This window comes from Lissotriton helveticus, chromosome 1_1 (genome assembly GCF_964261635.1).
Source record: "Lissotriton helveticus chromosome 1_1, aLisHel1.1, whole genome shotgun sequence".
Classification (NCBI taxonomy): Eukaryota; Metazoa; Chordata; class Amphibia; order Caudata; family Salamandridae; genus Lissotriton; species Lissotriton helveticus.
This window is the reverse complement of record NC_136057.1, coordinates 1,907,494,370-1,907,518,899: the sequence shown is the minus strand read 5'-3', so window position 1 is coordinate 1,907,518,899 and position 24,530 is coordinate 1,907,494,370. Positions and strand designations below refer to the sequence as shown.

The 24,530-nt window shown below is 42.3% G+C and overlaps 1 protein-coding gene across 1 annotated transcript in view; it reads right to left on the bottom strand.

The window, feature by feature from the left end:
• Positions 1-13,164, bottom strand: part of LOC144754771 (flavin-containing monooxygenase 1-like) — a 531,164-nt gene extending 518,000 nt beyond the window's left edge. The window contains exon 1 of the mRNA XM_078642974.1: positions 13,006-13,164. Coding sequence (XP_078499100.1) covers positions 13,006-13,137 — 132 coding nt within the window. The 5' untranslated portion in view covers positions 13,138-13,164. The remainder of the gene's footprint in view (positions 1-13,005) is intronic.
• Between the last annotated feature and the right edge of the window lie 11,366 nt (positions 13,165-24,530).

Genomic DNA, 24,530 nt, shown 5'->3' with positions numbered 1-24,530 from the left:
CTTGTGTCAATAATGACACAGCTAGGTCTAGCGGATCTATGGAGGGAGAGGGAAGGCAATAAATTGGGGGTTTCATTTCGGAATCTTAAATATAAGCACAAGTCAAGAATTGACTATGCTTTGTTTAGTTTTTGTCTCAAAGATTCATTGGTAGAGATAGTATACCTCCCTTCCCACCTTTCTGATCATTCGGTTATCCTTTTTACCTTAAAATCTGGCCAGCAGAACAGGCATGCCTCTTGATCTTTTGACCGGACTATTTTATTAGAAGACACTGAAATTAGCTTTCTTTTATATGAGTCTAAACTCTTTTTGGAGGTCAACCTTGAATCTGCAGCCATTGCCATTGTCTGCGAGGCCCTGAAGGCCTTCTGGAGAGGATGTATAACTAACAGAGCCTCCCACAGACGGAAGATATAAAGGGAGAAGATTAAGGATCTTGAACTGGAAATGAATTCTATTGAACAAAAGCTCGGCACCTCCATAGGTTCTGAAGAAGAGCAAGAGAAGCTGGCTGAGCTGAAAAAACATCTTGAAAGCATTTTACAAGTAAGGGTCGCCAGGAGATGGGAGGCTAGCAAAATCTTACACTTTGAATTTGGGGAAGCAGCAGGTAGGGTCTTGGCTTGGAAAATAAAATCAGACCAAGCACAAAATTACATCAGAGAAATTAAGCTGGAAGGTGAAGCTTCTCCCCGGATTTCAAACACGGATATCGGGAGTGCCTTCCAGGATTTTTTCGATTTACAAGGAGGATATTATAGATGACCATGTGGCAAGGGATTCCTGGCTCGAAAATATTTCTCTACCGACTCTTTCTTTAGCGCAAAGTAAGCACCTGGAGATGGAAATATCAGAGGCAGAAGTGAGTAAAGCCATTGGACAACTTAAACAAGGGAAGGCGTCTGGCCCCGAAGGTCTACCAGGAGAGCTTTACCGTGCTTTAAGTGAGGCCATTATACCAACTCTGACGGTATTCTTCTGAAGGGGGAGGCACCCCAAAAGTCGTGGAGTGAAGCCACGATTGTTCTGATCCCTAAACCAGGGAAGGACACAACTGAGTGCGGATCTTACCGGCCAATCTCGCTCCTCAACAACGATAATAAAATCTTTGCAAGCGTTATGTCTACTATTTTGGGGAGCGTAATTGGCTCAATTGTCCATCAAGATCAAAAAGGGTTCATAAAAGGACGTCAGTTGGCCGATCTTACGCATGACTTAGTGGGGGGCATAGATATCGCCTCTACCTTCTCTCTTCCTCTGGCAACCCTCACTTTAGATGCAACCAAGGCCTTTGATAGGTTGAATTGGCCCTATCTGGCCGCGGCAATGAAAATTTTTTAATTTGGAGATGGCTTCTGTCGGGTTATCGCTCTCATGTATAGGGCCCCATTGGCCAGGTTACTGGTTAATGGCATTTTGACAGAGCCCTTTGAAATTACAAGGGGCACTAGGCAGGGCTGCCCGCTTTTCCCCCTTATTTTTAATTTGTACATCGAGCCGCTTGCTCAGGTTTTAAGAAAAGATGTCAACATCCCCTTGTTTAAATTTGAGGGGTGGGAGAGGCGGGTAGCCCTCTACGCAGATGACATTCTTATTTTTACATCTGACCCGGATTTAGAGTTCCCTACCATTATCAAGAGGGCGGAGGAGTTTGGGCGGGTTTCTGGGTATGAAATTAATGCAGGAAAAACTGAAATTATGGCCTGGAATATCGCCAACACACAACTTAATGTGACCTCCTCCATGCGCTATCTTGGAATTCGGATCACTCAAGAGGTGGGAAATATCGCGCAAGACAACCTAGACCGGGTTTTTAAGGAATGTCGGAAAAAATTAAAATCTTGGGCCTATCTTCCATTATCTATACTAGGGAGGATTAACCTGGTAAAAATGTCTATTCTTCCCAAATTTACATTTATCTTTAATACCATCCCTATGGCCTTTGACGCTAAACAACTAGACAAAAGTCAGCGAGAGATCAACTCTTTTATTTGGAAAAACAAGGCTACCAGACTGGCATGGAAGAAACTGAGAAGGAGGAGGTAAAAGGGAGGGCTGTCTTTATCAGATTTACAATACTATGCATGGGCTTTTCAGATGTTCTACTCTAGAATGCTTTCGAAAATACCATCCAGCTCTTCGATAGGAATCATGTTCCAGGCCATGCTAGTAGGGGCGGATCTACCAATTGATGGGTTTCTGTTTTAATTCGGGGACCAACATTTTTTCAAGAAAGTCAAATTAAAAACTCTCCAAACTTTGGCTAAAGCCTGGGTGCAGATTAAAAAGAAACTAGGGCTTTCTTATTTTTCAAACTTTGCACCTTTATGGGACTCCCCAGGCTTACCATTATGCTTACAGGATAGGTTGGCCACTCCCGTGAAGGATGCTGGGATTATAAGATGGGGAGATCTACTGGCTGGGTGGTCAATGGTGGGTTGGGAAGAGTTATGGGATAGGGTAGGCCCTGGCTTATCGAGATTTAAGTACATGCAGCTTGATAGTTGGGCCCGGGCCTTGGGCAGGAAAGGCGCTCCTTTGGGGAAAGTTAGCAACCTGGAACATCAGTTGGTGGAGAGGCAAGGGGAGGTAAAAAGGTTGCTCTTTGGTACTGGAGTATTTTGGAGGAGGTCGATGGGGATTTTACCCTCCCTGACGAGTTGTGGGGTGGTGAGTTGGGCCTTCACTGCGAGGAGTCATGGATAAACTCATTCATTCTCTTGTATAAAATTGTTAAACCAGCATGGCTGAGGCGTAACCATCTTTTTACGGTCCATCGTGCTTACCTCTTCCCCCTAAGGCTATCCCAATTCCAGCCAGGAAAGAGTTGTAACAAATGCAACCTCCCTGAAGCATCCGACGTGCATATGTTCAAGGACTGCCCTGCCATTTGTAGGTTCTGGGAAGAAGTAAAGTCATCACCGAACTCTATTCTCAATATATCACTGTCTATTACCGTGTCATTAGTTATTTTTGGAATAGATGAAAACATCACCGGCTAGGAAAGATCTTTCCTTTTTTACTTAATTCTTCTAGCAAGAAGGCAAATCTGTAAGTTCTGGGTAGATACCACGGCACCAACGCATGCAGGCTGGTTGATGTCACTATATGAAACATCTAAGGTGGACCTGGCCAGAGCATGTAGTAAAAGAAATTTGGCTTTCTGGGACTTATTGGTTCAATGGAGATAGGGTTTCCGGGGTTTCTTTTTTTTCCCCCGGGTCCTATGATTATGCCAACATCATTCCATGGACCTTGTGGTGTCGGTCCCCTCGGAAATGGTAACGGTCCTACAGGTTGGAAAATACCTTGATGGAGTAATTTCTAGCCCACACCGCTCCCCCTCCCTCTTATCTTGGATTCTTCTTCCGCCAGTATGTTAATCGTGTCTTGGTATGGGAGATAATTAAAATCTTTTGTCTCTCAAGGTAGGACACGGAAGGTGGTTGGCGTTTCTTTAAGGAGGGCAAGGCAAATGAGGATAAAAAAAATAAAATGAAAAAACCAAAAAAAGGTTATAACTTTATTTACAAATACAATTGTTCAAAGAAAAAAGAGTCCATTCAGCCTGTGACCTTATAAAAGTGTACTAGTTTGATAATGCATTATATACATGTGATGAACACGGTCCGAATGAGTCAACATCGGCTTCTATTTGTATAGAGGATAATTAGTGTACATATTAGGACTATATATATATATATATATGAGTGTATGTATATGTTTTTAAAATTGTAAATTGGTAATATAATATTGTAAATGTCATGGATATTTTGTATACTTACTTGTAGCCCTGAAGAAGTTATTTTGGACGAAATGCGTTGGCTACGGTCATGTGAAGATTATGAATAAAGAACATTTATAAAAAGATCTGCTGAATGGATTCTAATTTCTGCTACACATGCCTATTACCAATTGTTGATTTTCTATTGTGGTGTGCTGGATCACTGTATTCTACAGTAATTTAGTGTGGGTAAGTCTAACCTTGGAAGAGGACTTCTCGGTCATCTTAAAATAAAATGCATTAGGGTTTGACTGATCAAAATCAGTAAAATAAGAAAACTTTTTCAAAAGTATTTTTGAGCTGCCTTCCACAGGTGCGGGACAGTGCTCTCACTGTGTGTAGTTAACCACATTTCTAAATGAATTTGTCTTATGCAGAAAGTGATTGCCAAAATGCTGGTAACACCATAATTCTTAAATTCCAAATATAAACCTTCAGAATCGAAAGCAGCATAGTATTTCAAATCAGAAAATAAAGCTTCTACAGCTTTAATGTCCCAATCATCAGAGCAAATATTTTGTTTAACCACATCCCCCATAAAATTACCCAGTACATTGGGAACATTAATAACCTCTGTGGGACCATGTATCTGGAACTTTACAGGATCCCATACAATCCCATCTAAAATGGGCCAAGCAGTTATATCCACAAATGTCTGGCCCCTCTTCATGATGTGCGAAGAGGAGTGGGGAGCCAAAGTTCCATCAATCAGTCTAATTGAAGTTCTTTCTTGAACGTAGTGTCCATTAAGAAAGCGGAAAAAATACACCACAAATCCAATGGACATGAACAAAAAAAATTGCAAAAAGCACCAGCCAAATGTAAGTCCAGGGGGAATCAAAAAGTGTTTTTTAAACTAAGTAGCAAAAATCAAAACTTTTGAAGGGGACTTCGATGTGGAAGAGCCAGTGTCAAATGAAAAACGGGATTGATTAGCCACACGGGTCTCCAAATCAGGCATAGACAAGTGAGTGGGGTAAGTATATTCAGTGTCATTAAGAGGATCACCAGCAGGTAGATTCAATAAAGGATTCGTAAGTGGACTCATTTCAACGACAACATCAGGCCAGATGGCAGGATCCAGGGCCAAAACAGAGTGTCGCACCATCGCTGGACAGGAAACCGCAGGCGTCATACTATAGAGATTCGGCAACCCCGTGTGGGTTGACATTGTCAATGGAAATGTACCTGTTCCCCTTTCGCCCAGGAAGAGGAGGTAAAATGACTGTTCTTGTACCCTGCACACCAAGCACGGCAACTGGAGCTCGATAGGAAGGACCAAATTATTTCTTGTTGTCGATCTTCTCTCGGAACAGTTCTCCAACTTGGGGTAGCCAGCCGACTACCAGAATCTGCAACGCAGCTTCAGACGTGGAGGGTAAGTGTTCCTTTGCAAGACCATCTCTGGTCTTTTGTAGGTTCTGCAAAACATTAGAATGTTCATGTACGTCAAAGGATGCGGCTCCCGCCGCCATGTCTAGCCCATCAAGGTCCGGAACAAACATCTTGATGACAAAGAGCATTTCGGATGGGGTCCGCCCACCCAGAGACCTTCTAGGGAGATTATTTAGTGCACGTTGAAACCTATTGAGATGGGTAAGCCAGTCTCTGCCAGCACCTAAAACTTTTGCTGTCAAGGATTGCTTTAAGTCACGGTTCATTCGCTCCACAACACTGTTACCCTCAGGCTGGTATGGAGACAAAAATTTGACCTGGACCCCCAATGAAGTCATGGCATCCTTGTACGCCTTAGAGGCGAATGCTGGACCCTGGTCCGAATGGAAGGTACCACACGCAAAAATTCCCACAAAGACACGCAAATCCCTTACGCCAGTTCTAGAATCAGCGCTCCTTTGAGGCTACAGCCAGATAAAGCGCGTTCAAGAGTCAACTGCTACTACACGAGTGGTTTATTAGATATATAAAACTGAGTTTGGGGCGGGCGTGCAGCAGAGGAAGGTTTAATTTGTGACAATTGCCACATTGAAGGACAAAATCACATGTCTGTTTGAACAAACCCCGCCACCAGTATTGTTGCTGGAGAAGAGATACAGTAGCTGACACGCCAGCGTGCATCAAAGCCTGTGTGCGGTCCGCCTTGGGTATCAACCTGTCACCAACGACGTTAATTCTCACATAAGGAACTTTATCAGGACTTAAATGATAAGAGTATTTAGAAGGGAAACCCTTAGGGTAATTACCTCCCTTCTCTGTTGCGGCAATAGCTGCCAAAATGTCATCATCAATCTTACATTTGGAACGTGTAACCGCTGCCACTGCAAATGTTGCAACTGCTGTCTTCGCAGCCTCATCCGCGAGACAGTTGCCAACAGCGTGAAGTCCAACGGGCTGATAACCCAAAGTATTATTTACAAAAACGAGTGGGAGTCGTTCTTTGAGCTCAGCCACTCGAACCCAGATCATTTTATGTTTTATTGTGCGACCCTTGGAGTCACGATTGTCATTTTGAGTCCAAAAGGGCAAATTGTCATTGTAAGACTGAACACAATAGTAAGAGTCACTCACAATAGGAGTAGTCACACTGGGATCGGCGTACTCCAATGCAAGAATCAGAGCCCGAAGTTCTGCCAACTGGGCGGTACAGTCCCCTAATGTCTGTGTATGCACGACATCGGACTTGAATTCACCATCCACCATAGTACCAACCACAATTGTGCAGGCCGAAGAATATGCGTGCTTTGTTCTCGTAGCCGCTTGCGCGCTTCCGTCAGTATATATGATACAACGGAAATCCTCAAGTGGGCACATAGTCAGAGAAGCAGGATGAACAAATTCATACTGCAAGTACTCTTGAGTCTGCAGTGAGGGATCAAAAATGAATGTGACATCTGGGGATGTAAAGGATGTAGCCCATTGTATCCACCGAGTGTGCAAAGCTTTGGAATTCGATACACTGGCTTTCGTCTCTGCCTCCAAGGCAGGATAAGGAGTAACAGCCAAAATGCGTTTTCCCTGCGACAGTGCACGTTCCTTAAGAATCGCCATTTGAACTGCTGTCAAAACTTTTTTCACTGTGGAAAACCATGACTCAGCCGAAGTGTACAAGTGTGACTTGTAAGCAGTTGGGACTGTGTTACCCTCATTAAAAGTGAGGTATGTGAAACCCACCGCCCCTGGCACGATTCTTATCACCAGGTTGGTATGGTTATCAAAAGTCGACGAGAATTTAGATTCAAGAAGGTCAGCCTGCAAAGATTGCAAGATGGCTGAATGTTCTGGCAGCCAGCACGATATGGAAAAAGTAGGTTGTATCAACGCATAAAGCGGCTTGATATGCTGGGCATATTCTGGAATGTAGGTACGACGGAAATTCAAAAAGCCCAGTAAAGATTGTAGGTTTTTCAGTGTTGTCGGAGCTCACAAAAGAGCGCATTTCTCCAGGAAGTGAGGAGCTAAACCTCAACCTTCATTGTTGAGCTCGTAGCCCAGGAACAACACTGTGTACTCTGCAATGTGTGATTTCGCAAAGTTACATTTATTGCCTATGTCCGCAAAACGGCAAATTAGGCGGTCAACACAGCACTTGAGCGGCCGTAACTCCTCGTCTCGGAGATAAATGTCGTCCACATACAAAGATTCATCTGCGTCGAGTCTCTCCAGGAGATAGACAATGCGGGCGGCAAATACGCCTGGACTATTCTCGTAGCCCATAGCCAAACGAAGGAAATGGCGCTGTTTGCCCCCACTTGTAAAAGCCGTCCATTGACTTCTAAGAGAGGACAGATTGTGGGCAAAAAACCTTTTATGCACAAGACTATCCACAAGAGCAGAACTGTGAGTATTCTGCACCGCACACATACGACAATGTGAGTTTAAGTGGCGGTAATCCAATACCAAACGGTATGTGCCATCTGGCTTGGTCACAGTAAAAGTGGGTTATTCATCGGAGACACAGACGTTTCAATTACACCTTGATATTCCAATTGTTCAAGGATTTCTGCATTGGAGGCTTTTACTTCTCGTCGGTCGTCGCATGGGGTATTGGGGTTGACGCTGTGGCATCGACCGCAAGGGAATCTCATGTCGAGGAGACAATTTGTCCCATCCACAGTGAGTACGGTATAACTTCGGCGCAAGCGCCTTAGCCAAATCTCCTGCAAACTGCAGAACCTGCTCCTTCGGCACTGTGTGCGCGAAAGCGGGGAGGATTACCTCCTCCCCCTGCTGAGCAGCTAAGACAAAGGGTGGGGGCCAGTCAATCTCCGCCAACAAAATATCATTGGTAGTTGTTAGATTTTCCCCCCCAAAAAACTTTTATGGTACGTTCTATGTCCCCTTCAATTATTAGGACAATTTCATAAAAGCCTGTCAGGGGGAGCCACTCTATTGTCAGCTGTCTCAACTACAATGAAGGTGTCAGTCGCTGTCACCCTCAGTAGTGGACGCAACGCCTCTCGAATGATGGTAATCTCCGCCGGTCTGTCCAGCAGCGACAGCGCCCATGTCAGATTCCGAAGCTGCGTTCTCACTATCTGTGGCATATCTCTCTGTCACTGCAGCAACTTTCTTCTTCTGAAACTGGGGCCTTTGATGCGGTGACTCGTCCTGCTTGCCTTTTCCGTCAGCCTTGCAAGGCTGCTCTTGGCTCTGTTGGGCACCTTGACCTCTGCCGCCGCCTCCTCCACCGGTGGCCGTTACAGATATTTCCTGCAAAGAGCGAGCAGAATGTTGTTCAGGAACCTGAAATCTATCAGGTGACTTAATAGTACTGCTGTTGCGCAACTCATATGTACGCTCAGCAGGAGCAGGTGTATGTGAAGCAGGACGGGACCCCTGTTTCTGTTGCTGTTTCCCCTGTTTTTTGTTCTTACTCAAATTTTGTTGCTCAACATTTGGACGGTCATCTTTATCAGATGATGCTTGTTGAGTTTGCTGCTGTTTCTCTTTTTTAGCGAAAGGCTTAACACCCAAACTATTACGGCCAACGGTCTTCTAAGCCTCCATAATAATTTTCGGTAACTAACGGGGTTTGTCTGTATTGGGGACATCGCGCAAAGCATTAGAGATCTGTAAACTTACCACATCCCCCTTGACATTAGCAAGGACGAGATTGCGTACCATGTCAAACGCTCCCACGAGTCGTATTCCCAACTCCACAGCCGCCTCTTGTCCATGCTCATCCTGAACACGCTTGATCACAGAGGGCAGGACAGTCATTGACGGGGTGCCAAAGCACCTAGTATAGACTGCCGCAAAAATCACACCCCAAGTTGTACATTCGTTTACGTCGCGCTCTAAGTCTTTCTGCCAACCAATTGTGAGGATCCTGTGTTTCTCCACAGGACTAGTATTCATGAATACTGCTTCCAGTTGGTCAAATTTCTCGGCAAGCCAAAAAGGCATCTCCTCTTTATCCTAGGGACGCTTGCCCATGACCGCATTAACCATGACGGGACTAAGCTTCAGCCCGCCACCGCCAACTGGATGCGCCGCACCACCCGGGGCCCCACCCGGGAGGTTGCGGGAAATGTAATGAACCAGACCCCTAATGACTGACACTTCAGAATCATAAAGGGGTTGTAGTTATGGAGCTGTTAACTGCCCCGCCCTCGTGGGGTGTAAGCAGCTAAAACAGGCCAAGTAGCGCCGGGGATCGACAATGGCCCTTGTCTGACCGCTGTACTAACATGTGGGAGGGCGTCATTAAACCAAACGGCATGCTGCCAAGCAGAAATCAGAATTTTCACTGTCTGATATGGAGCGTACGCAGCAGAAGCATCAGCAGGGGTGTAAGAGTGAAATACACCAGTACCAGCATCTACCGCGTGAAATGTAACCCATGAGTAATATAACTCAAACGGGTACGCCGCGTCAGGTGAGACTACAAAAACCACTGCCTGTCCCTGTAATGAAACAAGGTATTCCTGCAAGTGATTCCGTACAGCTACACGACTGTGTGCTGGGATATCAAAGGCAGCCATATTGAAACAGTAATAGAAAAGTACAATGCAATAGAATAAGGCACAACTGGGTAGTAATTCAAATAGAAAACCTTGAAGCTTGAAGAGACCTATGTAACTATAAGTAGGTTTTACCCGTCACTACTGTCAACCGGAAACAATAGTGAGGGGGCCCTAGACTGATATAAGCACTACTCAAGTGTCTCAAAATAAGGCCACACTTGTTGGGGGCGCCATGTTGCAAGGATTTCTGCTCATACACAGAACTGTACACAGAGACCTAGGACATTAGTGAATTGTTGTGTACCAGAAACTCACCTGAGTACCTAAAAAAAAAGAAAACTTTTGGCCTCCTGAAACAGTGACTAATGTACGACCTGTGGCTTCAGTTCGTAATTTAGGGGTCATGCTTGATCAAAAACTTAGTATGGAGACTCATGTCAACAAAACGACCGCCTGCTGTTTTCCTATTCTTCGATCTCTGAGGAAAATCCTACCACTTTTACCATTCCACGCACGTGCTCAAGTGGCAAGGTGCACAATCCTCAGTAGATTGGACTATTGCAATGCTCTTTTACTGGGTTCCCCTGAGTTTCTCTTGGATAGGCTCCAAAGGGTGCAATCAGCAGCTGCCAGATTGGCTCTGGGGCTTCCCAGAAGAGCACATGGACCGGCTGCCCTTGCGAAGCTGCACTGGTTACCTGTGCGACAGAGGATACAATTCAAAGCCCTCCGTCTGGTGTTCAGGGCTCTTCACGGAAACGGACCTGCCTCCATGCAACTGAAATTTACCTGGTACACTCCAACCAGGCACCTTCGGTCCTTAGCGGCCAAGTTGGTGAAAGTCCCTAGATTTAAGAAGGTTAGAGCAGGAGGCAGATCCTTCGAGGTGACAGCTGCTAAATTATGGAATCTGCTCCCACTCGAGATAAGACAAACCGCGGAGCTTCTCCCATTTAGGAGAAAGATTAAAACCTGGTTGTTTCCTGAGTAACTAGATGTGTGGTCCTTGCTCTGTCTGATACATGTTCTCTGCCCGCGAGTTAGTTAGCGCCAGGATGCCTGCAAGGTGACAGTGCGCTTTAGAAATAATAATAATAATAAAAATAATAGTCAGTGTCACATTAGCTCTTCGTCCTATAGCAAAGTAACAAATGATTAGACAACCTAGAACATGCGACTTAGGACTATCTCAGGAATGGTGGGAAGTGAGAACACTTTTTTGTTATACTCTCATACCAGTCCACAACAGGAGTAAAAAAGAGACACGGTAAGGTTAAAATATTTATTTTAACGACGTGATCTCATGCTCAATATTTTAATCAACATAAGCAAAAATATGATTAAAAATAATATGGTCAGCATGATTACTATTCCATAAAATACAAAAGGAGGAATCATATTACAATGATAGTGCAAACAGGTTATATAGCGCCTAGTTTTAACACCCTCCCTATATAGGAACTATGTATTATAAACTAAAGAAGTTCTCTGGGGCTTATTTTGGGGGACCCCATTACCTTTCCGCTCCGTAAGTGTAAATTACATCTGGATCAGCAAGGCTCCCTGCATCCCTGGAATCTTCCAAGTGTGTGAAATTATGGCAAGTTTGTTATGATAAAGGCACCAGAATCTGACTTTGCTTGCAGCTGCCAAAATGTTGTGTCTAGAATGTGTTACACAGACATGCCGATAAACAGACTCACATGTTATGATAACCTTGACGGCCCAGCACTCACTGTACAGACTGGGGGCACGATGTATGTCTAGAGATGTCGAAAAACAAACCTTTTCTCATGTATATATCGTGAAAGCTAACTTGCAAAAATAACTATGCAGCGTCGTGTGCAAAAAGCAGCAAAAGGTAAAATGGCGTTTAAACTTCTAATAAGCCATGCTAACATAACATGCACGCAAAAGGAGGCCCTAAACCATACTACAGCTTTAAAATTCATAACTCAGGTTCTACTGCTTTGATTTTTGTCATTTTGGTTTAGGATTTCTTTGGTGTTGTGTTTTAACTTTTAGTGTTTGAGTACTACATAAATACTTTACACATAACCTCTAAATTAAGCTTGAATGCTTTTGTGGCAAGCAATCAGAGAGATAAGCACAGGTGTATTTAGTGAATTTTGTGGTTCACCCTGACATGGACTGAGTTTATTGCTAGAGTAGGGTTTCCACTCCTCTCAAGTAATAGCCCCATTTCTTACACTCCCCAATAAGACACACACACACACACACGCGATTTCATATAAACTCACCAATCAACAATTAACTGGCACTTTCTGTTATTAGCCAGTTCCATTAGCTTGGCAGTGCTTGCCCTTCTTGAGGTGCCCCAACGTGATTTACTTCTTTCTTCTCCTTAGTGAGGAAATTGATTATATTTTTATATTTTGCTGAAATGCAATTATTTTTTATATGTTAAAATGGTGGGGAAATCTAAAAAGAGTAATCAATAGCCATATGCTTGTTTTGAGTCAAACTCTGAATAGTGGCAATCCTAGTGTTCATTTATACACATTCTGGGCTTTCTTTGTTTATATTGAAATGCTTTGGCCAGGCTACTGTAGGTTTTACATCTGTATCAAACCATGTATGATATTTTACCATCTCACCACCATCTAACAGGCACTGTCAAAGTACCTCAGAAGCAGGTACACTAAAAGCACTCCAGAAGTGTGAACATACACAAAGAAGCTATATTTGTGCTTTGTTATTAAAAACATATGTATATCTTTTTCTTTTTCTCAAGACATAACTAAACAAAATTAAGATATTCATGCTTTAGAGGCCAGTAGGATAAGAGTTTAAATAGGAACTCCAGGATATTCCCTGGTACAACGGATCACAACACACATACCGGGATTGGTACCGGTTTCGGCTCATCACTTCTTCTCATCTTTACACTAACGTGCACTGTGATGGCTAACTTTCCCTTATTTCAGAATTACCTAAATCCATCACCACAAGTTACCATTGCCAGCAGCTATCTTGTTGGAGTTCCTACTACAAGCTCCTCTCATTTCTGAGGTCTCACCAGCCCCAGCTTAAATGCCCCTGACTCCCCAATGTTCCTAGGGTTTTCTCAAAGAGATACACCTCTACCCATCCTGTTCATTACCTGCTCATCTCTTACAAGACCTCTCCTGTAAATATTTAATCAAACCCATTGAATATTTAATTACATCCTTTGAATGACTTATTAACTCAGAGAGATATTTAATGAGTCAGAATGAACAGCTTGATCATGATTATGCTATTGTCCCACTTATCTGTGAAACAGGCACATACTTTGTACTTCCAGAGCCCTCCAATGTCATCACTCTTCTCAAAACAGGTGGGCTCCAGCCCCTCATCCAGGCAGCACTTCACAGCTCCTAGACCCGTGCAACCAGCACCGATGATAGCAACGTTCTTCACCATGATGGCCTAGATAGAGAACAGCAATGAAACCCATCAGCGTGAACCAAAATGTCTGCCAATTTTTGATGCATTCAATTTTAATTCCATATTTTTATCATGTAGTCAAAAACTCCATCCATCAAGAGGGTAAGAATATTATTTAGAATAAAAACCAAAAGATACAGCACAATTACAAATGTATGACCACATCACAAATGACACATATATTTAAAAGAAAAGCCAAGTATAAGAAGTAATTCTGCCAAATCATCCGGAAGCAATGGAATCTGAAAGAGGATTCAGGTTGTGGAGGAATGGTGTTCCACAATCAGGAAGCCTGGTTTCAGAATGTCCGTCCATTCAGGATTAATCATTATACATACTATCATTTGGTTCTATAGGGAGACGAATTCTGTCTTTAAATGAGGTTTCGTTCCACGTCATTAAAAGTGGGTCAACCGAATGAGGTATGTTAAGCTTTGGAAGCCATCATTATTGCTTATTAACTGATGTAATGTAAACCCAGAGGTTTGGTGGCAATGCGTTCAAAGTAGAGATTCATCTTAGTAGTTTTCTGCACAAAATGCATCATCCATGAAAAAATCACAAGAATCTATGCACACAGGGCCTTTACCACAGTAAGAATGCAAATTGTATTAGTGCAGAACACTGATAAAATTGGTATTAAGCACTGTTATAATTAATAAAGGTTTGTATTGACTATAAGAGCAAACTGACTTTTTGAGTTACATTCATAATGGGAGACCAGGATGAGGATACAGACTTTGGTAACAGGGAGGTGGAGACTTAGTTAATCAGTGTCCCCCTAGAAGAGAGCTGTTCCCCTAGCGCAATCTCAGCCCAGACGTAGAACCTAGACTCATTACCTCTGCTTTGTCTGAATTCAGTATCACGCAGTACTTCAACCAAAGGTCAAACTCAGTCTGCAGTCATATAGTAAAGCAAATCCTCATGAGAGAATATTACTGAAAAGACAAAGATCTGTGGGGAAATAATTTGGTGAGTGATAACAACAGACCAGGTCTATTGTTATCTTAAAAATGGCCACATACATGCTGAACAACAAGGGCATCACTGACGCACTATCGTGGTAAACAATATTGTTGACTAAAATATTGTGTCAAAGATATAGTTTAACGCAATATTGTGATACCATACGTATAATATCAGAAAACAATAATGTCGACACTAATATCGTACAGAACTATATACAAAAATATATAGATTTTTTAAATATAAATACAGTTGAAAGTGATAAATGTTAAATATTTAAATATGTGAATTTTACATAAGGTAAAAAAAAATGAATATAGATATATTTTTTACCAATTGATTCCTTGTGTCAGCGTGCTCACGGTCGTTGCGAGTGGTGCGGTAAAGGAATCTAGATCCACATTTAATATCACGCAGTCATTTGAGATGTCATCAGTGATGTCACTGACCATGTCATGAATGATCTAATATGTGACATCATCAGCAGTGGATTGCGGGTGCGCGAAATATAGTGAGTACAACTAACTATATAGGAGAAATTTCAATGGTTTTGTATGAGTGAAATGTCCAGCTAACTATAACACCCCTAAAACTTATAGGGGCATATTACCAAGCAATAGCGATAATTATCGCTATTGCTTGGTTAGAGACAAAATGTTACCGCTGAGCTGCGGCGATTTTTACCGCAGATAAACCTTGGTATTACCAAGGTTTATCGTTAATGCGATAAAAAACCACCGCAATGCATGACTATCGCTGAAAAGTCAGCGATATTCATGCATTACCGAGCTAATGCTCTTAGCCATGTTAGCCACCTCCCATTGGATAACATGGCTAAGAACTGCTCAGGGCAGGTGTTAGCTTTTGGAGATATTCGCGCTTAGCGCGAATATCTCCAAAAGTTGGTAATAGGAGATTGCGATGTTAGCGACTGTTTCCAGTCGCTAACATCTTGGCACGCCTACTTTGCATGTCATTAGTGATAAATATCACTGACATGCAAAGTGGGGCCCAAGATGGTTGCTATCTCCCACTAGCTGTCGCTAACTGGTGTTAGCGACAGCTAGGTAATAGGGAGATAATTTTATCTCCACTTTCTTGGCTTTTAAAGCCAAAAAAGCGGAGATAAACCCCCTTGATAATATGCCCCATAGTTTTTTGAGCGAATTTCAAAGGTTTTTTAAAAGCTAATTCCTAACTATATAACTCCTGAAACCTATGGTTTTTTCAGTGAATTTCAAAGGTTTTTTAAATGCTAATTTCTAATTATATAAGGCCTGAAACCTATGGTTTTTTCAGTGAATTTGCAAGGTTTTTTAAATGCTAATTCCTAACTATATAAGGCCTGAAACCTATGGTTTTTTCAGTGAATTTGCAAGGTTTTTTAAATGCTAATTCCTAACTATATAAGGCCTGAAACCTATGGTTTTTTCAGTGAATTTCAAAGGTTTTTTAAATGCTAATTCCTAACTATAAGGCCTGAAACCTATGGTTTTTTCAGTGAATTCGCGAGGTTTTTAAATGCTAATTCCTAACTATATAAGGCCTGAAACCTATGGTTTTTTCAGTGAATTTCAAAGGTTTTTTAAATGCTAATTCCTAACTATATAAGGCCTGAAACCTATGGTTTTTTCAGTGAATTTCAAAGGTTTTTTAAATGCTAATTCTATTAGTGGATAACGTTTAAATATATTAATATCCTAGTGGGACCACCTGAGCAGCCCTAGGGGGTCAGGGTGTTTCGACCCTGCCCCCTTTTTGTGTTCTACACGTTTGTTTTTCTGCTTTCTTGTGCCTCAGTCTACTAAGACCCAAGATGGATGCCAACACTTCCTGGTTAGAAGTGTTGACAGCCAATGAGCATGCAGCTTTCTCGGGAAGGCATGCTGATTGGCTGTCACTGTCTGTCAACACTAGCACAAGATGGATGCCAACACCTCCTGGTTAGAAGTGTTGACAGCCAATGACCATGCAGCTTTCTCAGGAAGGCATGCTGATTCGCTGTCACTGTCTGTCAACACTCAAAACCAGGAAGTGTTGGCAGCCATCTTGTGCCTTGTTAGAACCAAGGCACAAGAAAGCAGTGAAACAAAGGTGTGAAACTCGCAAAGGGGCCAGAGTACGCGCACAGTACGCGAACCCCGCGACTTTTGATTTTTTTTTTTACATTGGGGGTCCTTGTGGGACCCCCTGAGCAGGCCTAGGGGGTCAGGGTGCTTCTACCCTGCCCCCTTTTTGAGTTCTACACATTTGTTTTTCTGCTTTTCTGTACCTCACTCTACCGAGGCACAAGATGGCTGCCCACAATTTCTGTTCTAGAGTGTTGACAGAGAGTGGCAGCCAATCAGCATGAAGCTCGTGCACGTAGGGGTAAGCGCACGTTCGCGTACCGTCCGAGTACGTACGCGTACGTACGCGTACGGTACGCGTACGGGTAAGCTTAGGGGTAAGCTTAGGGTGAGCTGCTATAGATATATATGTGTTTTTTAAGTTAATTTTCTTAAAAACCACTGGAGCAATTTTCACCAAACATAGCAAAGGCACATCTGCGTTCCAGTCCCTACAATTTTGCCAAGTTTGGCGTAATTCCGTTCAGCGGTTCGGGCTGTAGACTTGTCAGACCGTCCTATGGAAATTAACATGGGGAAAACACGTTTTGGGACCCCCCTTTTTTCTCAGCCCTCACTTCACGAATCCCCACGAAACTTTCAGGGAAGGAGCGGAGCACAGCGAGACCAGGAAAATTACAGGCAGATCCCTCAACCGGCGCCAAAGTTATTCCCAATAGAATGTTGCGGATTTCCTATGGAAAGCAATCCTAACTATATATACCTACTGGCTTTCGCCAGTAGGTAATATATATATATATATATATATATATATATATATAGAGAGAGAGAGAGAGAGAGATATGTAGTGTAACATAATTAATTACAATATTTATCTTACATTACAGACATTTTTTAACATTTCTTACTTTGTAAACACACACGCATGTGTATATATACATACATATATTTACAAATTATTTCTCATTTTATTAAATTTATATATCAAAATGTAAGATAAATACACAATAAAAACATAAAACATAAATAATTCAATAATAAAATAATAAATAATTTAGGCAATAGACAAAATATAAAAAAATTTAAAATCTCAAAATTGCAAATAATAAAAAGACTAGAAATATTAAAATAAATTCAAAAATTAAAACAAACAGTATAACATATATATTTCAAACAAACAATGAATGTTATAAAATCTATTTAGCCAATATTACAAAAAACTATTGGTGTCTAAGAATAATAAATATACTATTCCCACTCTAGTTTATGCAACAATAGGGAAAGTATTGGACTTCAGATGGGTTAGATTTACTTTTCCTACTCCAGTCAGTGCAATTGAAGGTACATTTTTGGACTTTAGAAGTGTGAAATTTACTTTTCTCAATCCAGTCTAAACAACAGTAGGGAAAGTGGTGGACTTCAGAGGGGTGAAATTGACTATTCCCACTGTAAACAACACAACAGTAAGAAAAGTGTTGGATTTCAAAGGAGAACTGGCTTTGGTGGTTCACGGATATTTAACCTGGGAGTCTCATTAATTTTTGGGGCTTAGTATAGCCCTTGCAATCAAGCCCTGAACCACCAAAGCCAGTTCCCACCTCTAAATGCCAAAGATAGCTGCATAATTAAGGGAGTGATCAGGAGAACTGTGCGAAATAACGGCCCTGAAAAACGATAGGCGACCAATAATATGTCATACAATATTATATTGGCATACAAACTAGCATCATTAATGAATTGATCATTATAATCACTAAATGATTTGTGAAAGCGCTTGAATGTACTGATGAATGTATTCACATTGCACTTTATGATTGTGTTAGCGCGTTATTTATCACTATAAGATGGCCTCCATTTCCAATGATGGAATTGTATGAAATGCGCCGTTTTTTATTTTTACTGTTAGTGCACGTGACAGGAAGTCACAATGAATTTTATTTAAATCACTGTAAAAAATGCAATGGATTACACTGACGAAGGCGGCAACGCCGAAATGCGTTTGTAACACTTGTTTACTATCTGCAATGCTGTGAATAAATATGGCTAGCCACGCTGGAGTGACTTTGAGTGCTCTTCTTTGAAATAAGTCCCGTGGACTGAGGGACTAAGTGTTGGGAAGATATTGCGCACTCCACCGTGCGGCAAGAGGCACCCGTGGTCAAGTGGAGCGGCGGTTGGTGGAACCGGTGTGTAAGAAATATATATATATATATATATATATATATATATATATATATATATATATATATATATATATATATATATATTGCAGTATGGCGGTAGCCAGTCTGTAGTTATAGTTAGGGTCACCAGAGATAGGTATTTTGGAGAATTTTGTCCCTCAATAACTTTGCAATCATTTGACAAATGTCTGTGATACTTTGTAAGACATGTTGCCTCAATGTAATTGTTGGAGGGCTGAATGTTTCACAGTGTTTGGTCAAAGGAATGTAAAGAAAAAAGGGGAGTCCCAAAACTGGCTTGCAATCCAAAGCATATTACCCAGACTTTTGTATTTCGTTTAGTGCGAAAATAACCTGTCGGATTTGCTGCAGTTTGGCAGTATTGAATATTAGGGTGCACAGAGGATTCTTTTGAGTACTGCTGGCAAGTAAAGAAAGTGCTGTTTAAGTTAAAAGGTTTTTCAATTTAGTGATATCTTGTAACACAATCATTATTATTATTATACTTATAAAGTGCTTAGCTACCCAACAGGTTCTCCCGGCACTGGACATGTGGAGGCCGACACAACAAGACAAAGACAAAAAGATCAGAGATCACAAAGGATAAAAAGAAAAAAGAAATCAGACCAAGCTACTAAACAGCAGCATCTTTAAGCTCTTACGAAAGGCCAGCAGGGAATGCCAGTGCCTAAGGTCAATTGGAAGGGCATTCCAGAGCCTGGGGCCAGGAAAGGAGAAGGAGCAACCCCTCATACGAACAAGCCGGAACCAGGGAACTGAAAACAATGAAAGGCCGGAAGAGCGCAGCTGTCGAGCCGGAACATAAGGTGTAAGTAGGCTTTGAATGTAAGAGGGAGCGAGGCCCCATTTGGCACGAAACATGTAGCAGAGGGCCTTGAACTCAATACGTGTATTGATTTTAAACCAATAAAGTTGGTGAAGCAGAGGAGATGCACAGGCAAATTTGGCAGGTGGAGAAGAAGGCGAGCAGCAGCGTTCTGAATGACCTGTAGCTGATGTAAAGAGGCTTTATCAGCACCCAGGTACAGAACGTTATCGTAGTCTAACCTGAATATCACCAAAGCCTGCAGAACCATTCTCTGAGCTGCCAGTGGGATTAACCAGAGGATTTGTTTAATCCATCTAAGAGCAGCACAGCAGGATGAAGCTACCCTGGAGACCTGAGGTTTAAGGGAGAGCTTTTTTATCCACAATAAAGCCCAGGTTTTTAACTTTGGGGACAAGGACAGGCACAGGGCCCAAATCATCAGGCCAGTGTTTAACACTCCACAATTTAGGGTTATTGCCCAGAATAAGCACCTCAGTTTTGAAACTGTTAAGCTTCGGGCATTACTGGTCAGCCAAGATGAAACATTCCTTAGGCCAAGCTGGTGCTGAGCAGCGGAAAGGGAGAAGACAACCTGAGTATCATCGGCATAGGAGAAGGTTAGTTAGACCCGACTTCTCCGCAATGTCAGCCAAGGGGTGAACATATATATTAAAAGGTAAGGGGTTCAAAATAGAGCCCTGAGGAACTCCAGAGGTTAACTCTAATGTGTGCGATCTCACTTTGTTTGAAAAGAGCTGAAAGGTAGATTCAGTAAGGAAAGACTTCTACCACCTCAGAGCCAAGCCCACAATACCAAAGGCTTCGAGGCAGTCTAACAGAATGGAATGAGACACCGTATTGAACGCAGCGATCAAATCCAACAGGATGAGCGCAGGGGTACTCCAGGAGTCAAGTTGTAGTCTGAGATGCTCAGTGACCCCTACGAGAGCAGACTTAGTACTATGCCCATGTCTGAATCCAGACTGAGACGGATGTAACAAATTGGATGTAGTAACAAAAAAAGAAAGTAGGGTATTAATGTGCCATTCCAAATTTTTTGAAAACACAGAAAGAAGAGAAATAGGACGGAATTTGGACCAACATAGAGGGTCAAGAACTTCCTTTTTTAATAAAGGAAGGACAAGTGCTTGCTTTTACCTCTTCGGTACCAAACCTGTACTTAAAGAAATGTTAAGTAGATTAAGGATCACAGGAAGTACTGTGTCATCCAAAAGACTGAGTTTAGAAGGGGGGGGGAGCCAGACTTGACAGAGCTCCGTGACAACTTCAAGGAAAGCAAATCCAGAAGAGGCCACAATAATTCTAAAAGTAATAAGGAAGCCTGAAAAATAAACTAAACTGTATATGTAAATTTTCAGATTTACTGCGAGAACAACTGAAAGACCCTTTTGTGGTCATGTGCTAATGAAAACCTATAAACAAAATTATAATGAATAGAATACATCTTAGTCTACATATGTTTTCTTTGCATGCTCTCTAGCGCACAATATAAAATGGGACCAAAAAGCCAAACAAAAAACATCTTTCTTACACACCCCTGTGCAACAAAATGAAAAATTGCCTTAGCAGTAAGCCACACAAACTAGTATTTAGAGTGGATGATAATTGGCCACTATGAAAAAAATAATCACAATTTTTATAACAATAACATTTATTGCCTTTCATTCACTTTGGCCTTCATATGCAGCACAATCCTACTAAAAGTAGCAACAAAGCCCAAAGAATAAACTAGACTGTATATGTAAAGTTTGCGAATTATTACATGACCAGCTAAAAGGTAAATTTATGATCACATGATTATGTAAAAAAATAAACACATACCTAACAAATACAATAGATAAAAAGAAAGAAATCACATTAAATCTGATTGAAACTCTCTAGTTATTATTAGTGTTCCCAAAGATAGGATTTCCTCAGATATTAGCTCCCTAGTAACTTTCCCTAGTAACTTACCACCATTTTTACAAATCACCACAAAACTTTCCAGACCTATAGTACTTTCCACATTTTGAGATTGTCAATTTTTATGATGAATCATTAAGGGGTTGCAAAAATAAAAGGGGGTCCCAAAATGCGTTCTTCCACCAATCCATTTTCCTTAGACTATTGCATTTGACGTAGCTCGAAAATGGCTGGATGGATTTACATGAAATTTAGCAGGATTATGCATTATGGTGCAGAGATGATGCTTTTTGGGTACTGCAGTTTAGTAGGATAAGTATTTTTGAAGTTATAAGGCATTTAAACTTAGAGATATCTGACACTGTAGTACTTTTGTGTAATTTCACAGCATTTTGTGAAACTTTCGCTGTACATGGCCATAAACTTATTTAAAAATATATAAAATAAATATGAATACATTTCCCTACTATTACCACTTTGCTAAAGTTGCAATAGCTAGGGAGCTACTACTAACCATACCTAAGGCCCTAAAGCTGAACAAAGCCATATTGCAGTAAAAACAATATGGCTGCCTTTATATTCTCTAAAAACACCCATTATCCAATTAAATACTGGCTTTTCATCTCCAGGTACCGCAGTATAATGCAAAGTTATCATTGAATAGCATGGCCCAAAATATAACTAAGGCCTACCCTTTGCATCACACATGATTTTGCATGGGCAATGCAATACTTAAGTCAGATTTACAAAGGAATGCAAGGCCAGTGTGCATGGTCCTGTGTTCATTGGCAACTCTGGAGAAATGCAAGGCAGGGCAATTCGCTGTTTTGCATTACTCTGCACACCAAAGTCTACATTACTACTAAACTTCAAATACGTCCATATGCCACGCCACTGTAGACACTCCACTATAGGCTATTCCACTCTACCCCTCTCCAGTGTGCGACAATTCACTCTGCGCTATTACACTGTACGCAATTCCACTGTATGCCTCACCACTGTACGCCACTCCACTGGAGGCTACTCCAGTATGTGCTATTCCACTCTACGACATTCTACTTTATGCCACTCCACTCTACTCTTTTCCACTGTATGCCACTCCACTCTACAACACTCTACTATATGCTATTCTTCTGTATGCCACTTCACTGTAGGCTACTCCATTCTACAACACTCCAGTGTATGGCACTACACTCTATGCCACTTCATTCTATGCTATTTGATTGGAACCTGCTCCAATATATGCCACTCTACTGCATGCTATTACACTCTACCCCATGGCACTGTGCACCACTCCAGTGTACACTCCTCCACTGTACGCTACTCTACTATGCACTCTTACACTCTACGTCATTTCACTGTGCAACACTCTACCCTACGCCACTGCACTCTATGCCATAACACTGTACACAACTAAGCAGGGGCGTAAAATCCGCTCCGCTCGCGGATTTTTCGGATTTTCGGCAAATTCGCAATCCGCGAACTCTCGCGAATTTGTCGAAAATCCATGAATCCGCTCGCGGCGGATTTTTTGCTTGGTTGCGGCGCGCGGCGTGGTGCACGGCGTTCACTTTCCGTCATTAAGCGTTTGCCGAGTTGTTTTTCTCTATCATATTTTTCTAGTGCCGTGCCATTTTAGATCTTGCTGCGTGATCCCGCGGGAGTTTGACGCCCGCGAATACGTAATCGCGGCTTGCCACCTTGCACAGCCCACCTCGCGAGAGTTCGCAATTGCGAACACGTAGTTGCGGCGGAAAGGAACAATCTCGCACTCGCGAAATAGAGATTTTGCAATTCTGCACAAGAAAATCACCAGCAAACAGGATAAACCTTCAGAAAATTATGGTTTTTATCAGAATCACTCCTCAGGTTGACATTTGCATGGCCTTTTTTTTTGCAAGGAGTCCATTTTTTGGGGGGGGAGGAAGGAAGTGCCCCACAGTCTCCAACTTCCTGTTCCTGTCCAGCAGGCTCCTCCCAGTGCTTTGTCCATCTCCTGGTCACTTTCATTTGGATCTGGAGCTGGAAGGATTACTTTTTGTGGGTGCTGCTGGATATTTGGATTTGAGGCCTTTTTGACTGTCTTTGGATCACTTTTGGATTAGAAATCAACTTTCACAAGTAAGTTTGTTTGGGGCATTACAGTTGCTGCAAGTACAATTTTGGAACTTTTTCAGAGCATTAAATAAATTATATTGTGGGTAGCCACAGTATCCAGTAGGACCAGGGTTGGTTAGGGGTGCATGATACAACTGTTTTGTTGAATTTAAACACCATTGAGGCCATGGATGGGCTGGGATTGTGCTGATTTTTGTCGTTTTTTTGGGCCTGCTGGTGGGGCCCTTTGCCCAGGGGTGGTGACTTGCATGGGCCTAGTCTTTCTGTGGGGTGTCCTCTTGAATTTAAACACCATTGAGGCCATGGATGGGCTGGGATTGTGCTGTTTTTTGTTGTTTTTGTCGTTTTTTTGAGGCTGCTGGTGTGGCCTTTTACCCAGGGGTAGTGGTGCATGGACTGAGTGTGCCTGTAGTGTGGTCTCACTCTCTTTAATGTAAACATCCTGGATGGCATTGGATTGTGGTGATTTTTGGCTGTTTTTCTGTTTTTTTGGGGTGTACTGTTGATGTGGACTGGCTTGGGGTGTAAGGGGCCATTTTGAAGAGAGGCAGTGTCTGAGGCCTGCACTTATTTTGCCTACTTTTCATCCATTATGCCCAGGGGTAGTGAGTGTTGCATGGGCCTAGTGTTTCTGAGGGGTGTCTTCTTGAATTTAAACACCATTGAGGCCATGGATGGGCTGGGATTGTGCTGAATGTTGTGTTTTTGTCGTTTTTTTGGGGCTGCTGTTGGGGCCTTTTGCCAAGGGGTAGTGGTGCATGGACTGAGTGTGCCTGTGGTGTGGTCTCACTCTCTTTAATGTAAACATCATGGATGGCATTGGATTGTGGTGATTTCTGGCTGGTTTTCTGTTTTTTGGGGGTGTACTGTTGATGTGGACTGGCCATGTGGGTGGTGGTGGTGGCCATCTTGAGTGCTGGCTGGTACAGGCAACATGTGCTTGGGGTGTAAGGGGCCATTTTGAAGAGAGGCAGTGTCTGAGGCCTGCACTTATTTTGCCTACTTTTCATCCATTATGCCCAGGGGTAGTGAGTGTTGCATGGGCCTAGTCTTTCTGAGGGGTGTCTTCTTGAATTTAAACACCATTGAGGCCATGGATGGGCTGGGATTGTGCTGAATGTTGTGTTTTTGTCGTTTTTTTGGGGCTGCTGTTGGGGCCTTTTGCCAAGGGGTAGTGGTGCATGGACTGAGTGTGCCTGTGGTGTGGTCTCACTCTCTTTAATGTAAACATCATGGATGGCATTGGATTGTGGTGATTTCTGGCTGGTTTTCTGTTTT